At 44.3% G+C, this 9,311-nt stretch overlaps 1 protein-coding gene across 1 annotated transcript; it reads left to right on the plus strand.

The window, feature by feature from the left end:
* Positions 1–1,921: 1,921 nt before the first annotated feature.
* LOC141016474 (protein NYNRIN-like) lies at positions 1,922–6,498 on the plus strand. Its single transcript, XM_073490860.1, has 4 exons — positions 1,922–2,486; positions 3,068–4,815; positions 5,259–5,333; positions 6,454–6,498. The coding sequence occupies exons 1-4, from the start codon at positions 1,922–1,924 to the stop codon at positions 6,496–6,498; spliced, it is 2,433 nt and encodes an 810-aa protein (XP_073346961.1).
* Positions 6,499–9,311: the final 2,813 nt, after the last annotated feature.

Here is a 9,311-nt window from a genome sequence, read left to right on the forward strand (position 1 = left end):
GGTTACAAATGAGCCATGGGTGGCATCTATGCTTTGGTGTTCCTTACACCAACGTACTTAGTTTGAGTTGAACTGGTTTTCCATTCCCAGCATAGTGAACGAATCTCATTGATACTTATCAAGTGTGTCAAATGTTTAGTACTGCACTGGCCACATCATAATGTGATGATATCCTAACATTTACGTAGCAAGATAAAATGTGTGTTACAGTTACAATGCCTGATATGCAACAATGTAATGCATTACATTGTTGACGTGTTTAAAATAAAATATTCTCCATTTCTATACCCTGGTTTTAATCAAACATCAGCATTATTCTGGCATATGCTATGTACTGGATCACTGTTGTCATCAGACAGCAAATACAACACTGGTGGACTTTTAATGTCAGAGATATGAGGAGAGAGGAAGGGAAAAGAACAGGGAAACTATCGGGTCTGTGGAAGATTCCATCTTTTACCTAATGCATCTGACACCATACTATCAGGCTAAAGGTAAAACCAGAGCACTGAGAGGAAGACTACATATTTTCATAGTGCTGCCACCTTAAAGGAGAGTTGTCACTCATTCTGCAGCGGAAAGCATATCTTTCAAATTTCTTCACCTTGGGTCTTCTCTCCTTCTAAAGTTAGCCATGCCAATCAATTTAATTTTTACAATAAATTATGCATGTAGTCATAAGATTTGACAGAAAATGCAAGACTTCCATCTGCCTTTACTTTTTCTACTTGCTGGTTCTCTCCCACGTTTGCAGTCATTGTCATGGTTCATAAGCAGCTTTCCTGATAAAATCATATTTAGGGCGGTGTCTGAATCATTTTAGAGTTTCAGTAAAATCTTGAGGACAACAAAATTCAAGGAGCACAGAAACTAGGAATGAAAATGAAATGTGGAGAAGGGACGTCCAGTTTGTGTAAGATGCAAGGTTTCAATTTGTAATGCAACTGACATGTGTGCACATTAAAGCAGAGAGAGGGATGACAGGGATGAAGAAAAGCTTTAAAAAAGAAAGAAAAGAAAGAAGAAGCGACAGAAACCAAAAAAAGAGTTCATGGAGGCCTCAAAGAAAGAAAAATGTCCTCCATGAAAATTAAGTAACAAGGAGAAGTTAATGTGACGTAAATTTTGTTTGGGTTCTTTAGATCAGTGTTGTATGAAAAAGAGTATTCATACGTAATTGTTTTTTTTATTTGAAAGAAGCTGTGCCTTGACTTGATTTTGCACTTGCAATTGAATATTTGATGTAATAATGAGTAGCTGTCACTATTAGTGAATAATTCACACAGAACACACTCGCCCTGTGAGTTGCAAAATTAAAGGTTCCTTGACATCCTTTTTATCTTAACATATTCAGCCTATCTGAACATCCAGTTGCTACTGATATGATTTGTTTTATAGAAAATTTATAGAAAGACTGCACACTTTTTTGGTCATATTGTAACATTACAAAAAGGACTTTTGGGACAATTCTCATGTGGCTCTTCCATTTTGGACTGCGTATCTGTGCTTGGCTCTGTGAGCAGAGGCGCTTGGCCAATAGAGGGTGATAGGGCGCCGCCCTCCTTGAGCCACAAAAAAAGACAATGATTAATTGAAAATTATCATCATCATTATTGGGCTTTTTTTTTTAATAATTTGTGAAACTATACACATTTTCGAGACAGTTGTTGTGTTGTGCTGTGCAGATGTGAACATAGAGGGTGCTGCAGGAATGTGAGTTGTACGGTAGAGGCTGTTGCTGTTGAATAGAAGAAGAGTGAATAAAGCGGGCAAGACTGAAGAAGCTCCTCGGCTAATTATTTCTACAAATAATACTGAATACCACATTTTGGCGACGAGGATGGCCGTTTCCGTGCCTTTACCTGCACCTTTCATGTCTTGCCCAGGCGAACCTACTATCGCTTTTACTACATGGTTGAAGATGTTTGAAAACTACATGCACCTACATGCTGCCGGGGATAGCTGGCCTGATGCCAGAAAACGCGCCGTTCTTCTCCATGCCCTTGGCACAGAGGGACAAAGACTGTTTTATGCTCTGCCGGATACAGGTGATACATACGCTTCAGCTGTGGAGGGACTGAAAAAGCACTTTGTTCCCAAAGTTAACGTGATTGCAGAATGTCACAAATTTCGACAGAGGGCGCAGAGACCTGAAGAGACGGTAAATGAGTTTCTAGCTGCACTACGCCAACTCGCTGTTGCTTGTGAGTTTGGAGATATGGAGGAGCCGATGCTTCGTGATCAACTGATAGAGCGTGTTGCCAATACACGCATACGGGACAGACTGGAATCGGACCTGACTCTGGCTAAGGCTACTACATTAGCCTTGCAGATCAAGACCGGACTACGTAATGCCGACGTCCTTTCTGACAACACTGCTGCTGCTACACTGGTGAGAGCCATACACTCACAGCCGCGGAACAACCGGCCGCAGCAAAAGAAGAAAATGGCCCCGAGGACTGCACCTGATACAGCTCCAAATGCCGGTAAACGTATCTCCTGCTACCGCTGTGGATCTACCAGCCACTTGGCTAATAAACCATCATGCCCTGCAGCCAAAGCCACATGCAATTCATGTGGAAAAATGGGACATTTTGCCAAAGTTTGTCGGTCTGGCCAAAAAGAGGTGCATGAGGTACTGATAAATGAACTGACTGTGCTTTACATGGACGATGTTGTGCAGGATAAAATCCTCTGTACTGTACATGTTGATGCTGATGAACATTCTCATGATGTGGAGCTAATTGTTGATACAGGTTCATCTGGTTCTATTCTTCCTGTGAGCATGTACCAGAACCTCTTTCCTACATGTGAACTTGCTAAGCCTGCTGTGACTCTGTGCACATACTCAAAAGAGAAAATACCAGTTATTGGGCAATTAAATGCCACAGTAACTCATGAGGGACATTCAGCTAAATGCTCATTTATGGTTGTTGAGTCAGGTGCTGCTTTGCTTGGGTTAAACCTGTTTGTTGCTCTGCATATGTGTATTGAGGGTAACAAAGTAATTCCTGCTGCAAACCCCAAGGGCTCCCCTGACCCTGAGCCATCAGTCCCAATTGCAAAGTGTGTCGACGAGTTGTCACATTCTTGGGACGCAACATTAATGGAGAAGGACATACTCTCACCACAAACCAGCGTAACACCATCCTGAATCATGGAAAACCCATCACTGTCCAACACATGCTGGCCTTCCTGGGCCTGACCGGCTACAGCAGAAACTATGTTCCAAACTACGTCGGTTTGACCCAACCTTTGAGGGACATGGTGTCTGCAGCTGGAAACAGAAATCTCACTGCCGCCCTCATCTGGACACAAGAGGCTGAAGAGGCATTCACCAACACCAAACAGGCTTTGTCAACAGCAACGGCGCTTGCAAGTCCTGATTACACTGCACCTTTTCACCTGGATGTTTCTGAAAAGTCAGGCATTGTGAATGCTGTCCTTTATCAGCAAAAGGAGGGAGAAAGAAGGATACTGATGTATCACAGTTCAAGACTGGACAACATGGAATTAGGACAAGGAGGTTGCGCCCGACACCTCGCTGCATTAGCGAAAGCTATAACAAAGACAGAACACATGGTAATGTGTCACCCACTCAAGATCAATACAAACCATGGTGTAGTGGCATTCCTGAACTCCAGTGCATTCACCTTCTCAACAGCGAGAAAAGTCAAAGTCTCGGCCGCACTGAAACAGCCACATATCACCTACCACGCAGAAGGGATAAACATGGCCCAGAACATGACAACAGAAGAACATCTCAAACATGACTGCGCCGAAGTAGCAGCAAAAGACATCAGACTCAGGCCAGATCTACAAACAGAGCCTCTGCAAGCACCGGATCTCACTCTGTACACTGATGGACGCTGCTACAAAGGAGAGAACGGAAACATCGCTTCATATGCAGTAGTAAAACAAGAACAACAACATCACGACGTGATAGATCAAGGGACGATCCCACAGCCCGCCCCAGCACAACTGGCTGAAGTAATAGCGTTGACAAAAGCGCTACAACATAGCAAAGGCCTCAGAGTTAACATCTACACTGACTCCGCCTATGCTCATGGAGCTGTACACGTGGATGGCCCCCAATGGGTAAGAAGACATTTTCTGACTACTGCTAGCACGCCTGTGAAACACAGAGACCAACTGGAAGAACTGATCAAAGCAGTACTACTTCCCAAAGAAGTGGCTGTAATGAAGTGCAGAGTACATCAAAAGGGATCCTCTGATGTGGCAAGAGGAAATGAAGCGGCAGATGCTGCGGCCAAACAGGCTGGAGGATACAGAAGACAAATGATGGCTGCTGTAGCAACAGAGCTACCAGAACTAACGGAAAAACACATCAAGGAAATGCAAGATGAAGCTGGAGCCTATGAAAACAACGAGTGGATGAAGAAAGGAGCTACTCACAAGGAGGGACTTTGGAGATCTCATGATGGCAGACTAGTAGCTCCATCCAAGTTGTGTCAGCTACTCCTGAAGCAAGCTCATGGACCAGCTCATGAGAGCAAAAAGACTACATTGAAGAACATAGACATTCTGTGGTGGCACCTGTACATGACAAGTATGGTTGACAACTATGTGAATGAATGCACCATCTGCACCGAACACAATACCAGACTGACCTACAAGTGTCCCATAGGAAAGTTTCCTGTCCCAGACGCACCGTTCAAAGACATCACCATCGATTTCACAGACATGGGAGCAGAAAACCGAGTGCAAGGATACAGATACCTCCTAGTGATGGTAGACAGATTCACCAAATGGGTGGAAGCAATCCCTTGCCGGAAAGAAGATGCCAAAACAGTGGTAAAATGGCTGAAAAATGAACTCATCCCCAGATATGGAGTGCCACGCTCCATTAAGTCAGACAACGGGTCCCATTTCAATAACAAATGCTTAGCTAAAGTAGAACTAGCATTAGGGATCACACACAAGTTTGGAACTGTCTATCATCCTGCCTCGCAGGGGATGGTTGAGAGAGCAAACCAGACATTAAAGAGAAAAATGGCTAAAATATGTGCAGGTACTAAACTTACATGGGTTGATACTCTGCCATTAGCGTTAATGTCAATGAGGAACTCACCTAGCAGTATGACCTGGACCTGACTCCACATGAGTTGTTGACAGGCCGTCCTATGCCAGGCCCACCTAGAGAGGGGGGACACCTGCCCACTTTGGATCTGTGGCAGATATACTGTGACGACTATATGACTGCTCTGACTAACCTGACTCGAGTTTTGTGCAAACAGGTGCAGAGTGCGGAGGAGGTGCCAGAGACAACTCAGCCGAAGACTCCTGCTGTAAGTGTGGGAGACTGGGTACAGGTAAAGGTCCACAAGAGAAAGTGGTCTGAGCCCAGGTGGACAGGACCATATGAGGTAATTGAGTGCACCTTGCATGCAGTCCGAGTAAAAGGTAAAACAGGAGCAAATTGGCACCACCTGACACATTGTGTACCTGCCTCACCACCAACTCGCCCTTTGAGCGAAGTTAGAACTGATTTGGAAACTCAGGCTGCAGGCCCAAAACAGTGAACTAAATCTGATTGAGTGGCTTTAACTCTGCCTGCTGCCGCTCACGTGTGACTCACGTGTGACAATGGAGAGACAGAGGCCATGGCACCCATTTAGACTGCCAGGTTTCTGTGGTCTTCGTGTGACTGTTTGTTGCTTAGTACTAATAGCTCTGATAGTGATTCTCCCCTTTTTATGGTATGAAGCCCAACACCACAAGCCAGAAGAAATAACCCCCAAACCTAACAGCACAAACAGGCCAAAGAGATTTGTGTGGATGAGAGCTGGACCAATTAACCTCAAATTCTTTGAAGGTGTAGACGGCACTGTACGGTTTGACTTGTGTAATGTGATCCTGTGTAACAAACGGCAGATGAAACATAGCAAGTTTGCAAGGTACTTGTGCAGATTTAGAGAGTATTACGATGCTTGGTTCCGCCGCCACAGTGTTTGGTGCAACCACTGGTCAGAGGTGCTTTGTAACACTGGAAGCCGCGATTGGGGTTACCAATGTAAGAACCCGCTGAAAGGTCGTATCTCTATTTACAAGGGCACTCCTCCAGCTAATTGCTCACCAGGTCACTGCAATCCCATGTTCTTAATTCTGAAAAACCCACGCAAAAGTGATACTGGTGAATATGTCATGGGGTCATACAATGCTGGGAGGGATCCTATGGGTTCAAAGTTCAAAATTTCTGTGCTGCCTAAGACACTCCCCATTGCTGCTACTCCTCTCACTATAGTGGCCACCAATCTAACTACCTCTGCCCTTACTGAATCACCACTTATCTCAGACTCTCGAGTGGAGTATTTGAAGCTTGACACCCCAGAAGACACGATCCACTCATGATAAAAACTTATGGTTAGACTGGATGTATTTCACAGCTAAAACTAACAATCTCACCAATTGCATTGCCTGTTCCTCTGCCAGACCCACTCTCAGTACGGTTCCAGCTCCATTGTTTCCTACCTCTGACGAAGCTGGTTTTGAGTGTATTTTACAGATGCAAATGACTGCCAATCCAGCTAACTGCTCAGCCTTAACTAAGCTATTCCCTGTTGCAGCTAACAATACCATTCCCCCTGTGTTCACCCCAAAGGAGGGTAATTATGTTTGTTTGACCCGAAAAGGTGCTACTAGAGTTGGTAATGTTCCTCAATCCTGGTGCAATCACACTTTGAATGTTACATCCAGAGCAGACATGAGCAAATTGACCCAAGCTCGTGCTGATTTGTTTTGGTACTGTGGTGGTAAAGTCTTGCGTAACATTCTGCCCCCCACTTGGTCAGGAACGTGTACTCTTGTTAGATTGGCCTTCCCCATCACTCTAATTGGAGAGAAACTGATCCCCAGTGTTAGCTTCCTTAACGTGCGCCCCAAGAGATCTGCTCCTAGAGACTTTGATTTGACTACCAACTCCCCCACTTACTTTGATGCTGTAGGGGTTCCTCGTGGTGTCCCAGACGAATACAAACTAGCTGACCCCATTGCTAACGGCTTTGAATCAATTTTGCCATGGATAACAACTAACAAGAATGTTGACAGAATTAACTATGTTCATTACAATGTCCAAAAGCTTTCCAATCTCACTTGTGATGCTATTGGTGGTCTCTCTGAACAATTAGCAGCTAACTCTCTTATGTCAATCCAAAACAGAATGGCTTTGGACATGCTTCTGGCTGACAAAGGTGGAGTGTGTGCGATGATCGAAGGTACGTGCTGTACCTTTATCCCCAACAATACTGCCCCTGATGGTTCTGTGACAAAAGCCTTAGATGGTCTTCGAGCATTGTCCAATATGATGGCTGAGGACTCTGGTGTTGATAGCGCGTTCCATAGTTGGATGACTAAGATTTTTGGAAAGTGGCAGGGAATCATCATGTCTGTGCTCATGTCCTTAGCTATTTTCACTGCCATCCTTACTTGTTGTGGTTGTTGTGCCATCCCTTGCATTAGAACTCTGCTCACCCGCCTCATCACCACAGCATTGACTAAAGAAAACGGCCCCCCACCCCCTTATCAGATGCCTTTGTTAGCTCACCTGGACAACCTCCATCACTCAGAGGATGAGGAGGTTGATGTTACTATGCTGTAGCAACTACAACTGATCCCAATTGACCTCTCGATCACTGACAAGGATAAGTTATAGTTTGCCCAGTTGACAAGTAGTAGTGTTTGCTGGAACTTAGCATTGTCAACTGTTACCTTAATCTTACCTCCACAAGTTATGCCGACTTTGATTGACGTCATGGTGTGTTAGTTTTATTTCTTAGATGTGACTTTGAAGTTAGTTGATTGTTGGATTTATTGTTGAATTGATTTAATCGTTAGGTTAAATTTATTATTAGATTGATTTAATCGTTAGGTTTATTATTTGATGTGTGGTTTGAGTATTATATTGAATTGATTTCTTTGGATTATATTGCAATAATTTTCTTTAGGTGTGTTATTAAATTGATTTTATTTGTTGTGGTGGATTGAGTTTATTAGGTGTGGTTTTAGTTTGATTTTGATTTTTGATTGATTATTAGTTCTGCTCCAGAGGCTCAGGTACAAGAAGTTGGATGTGCAAAAGGGTTTGTGCACAAAATACAGCTGAAACCACATGCCATTCCAGTTCAGCAGAAGCTGAGGAGCTTCTGAATGCTTCTGAGGTACCAGACATGGTTGCTGCTGTCTTTCAGGAGTCTTTGCATGCTGTGTCCTTGCCAGAATCGTGCAGCCTGTGACACATGCCCTGAACTGACACAGCTGAGATGTCAGATTCAGACAGGCTGGCCGAAATGCAGGAAGAATGTGGCACCTGAACTTGCTCCATGCTTCAATGTGAGGCCGTTGATAACTCACTTATCATGAGGGGCACAGGTCGCTTGGTTGTTCCGGTCTCACTCATATCCAGAGTGATAGATCTGGCATATGAAGGACACCAAGGACTGGTACGAACAAAGCAGAGACTTTGTGAGCTATATTGGTGGCCACAAATGGACAATTATGTACACAATATGATAGCTTCATGTGTGTCATGCCAGTATACCGACAAGACTGCAAAAACTGCACCTGCACTACTCATACCTGTAGATCTTCCAAATGGACCATGGGAGAAAGTGGGGATTGACATTACAGGCCCTTTCGACCAGGCTGCATGGGACTGTCGCTATGCCATAACTCTTATTGATTATTATAGTAAGTGGCCTGAAGTAGCATTTGAACTGTCACTACTGAAGTAGTCATTCAGTTTTTGGCCACTGTGTTTGGCCGTGAGGGAAACCCTTCCTACCTGGTTTCTGACAATGAATGTCAATTCACCTCCCATGCCTTTGCCAACTTTCTGAGAGAGAGAGAGATAAAGCACCTGCGCTCTAGTGTATATTATCCGAGGGGTAACGGAGCCATCGAGAGGTTCAACAGAGTGCTTACATACGGCTGACAAAATGCACAGACCATGGAAACAGACTGTAACAGAGTTTTTACAGAACTATCGGGCCATACAACATGCTACAACAGGAGCTACACCATTTGAGTTACTGAGACACAGAAAGATGCGCACAAAACTACATGTACTCCCTGTCTCACACAACGTCAAAAGCCACACACAGGTGGAAGAGACAGTAAAACAAAAGCAACAAAAGAGCAAAGAGTACACAGACAGAAAGGTCGGTGCAGAAGTACCTATGTTCCAAGCAAATGACACTGTGCGTGTCCGGAGACCCGAACATGTCCCAAAGGGATCATCCAGATTCACAGAACCCCTGACTGTCATCAAGAAAGTGGGACCGAACACTTACCTG

This window comes from Pagrus major, chromosome 21 (assembly GCF_040436345.1).
Source record: "Pagrus major chromosome 21, Pma_NU_1.0".
Lineage (NCBI taxonomy): Eukaryota > Metazoa > Chordata > Actinopteri > Spariformes > Sparidae > Pagrus > Pagrus major.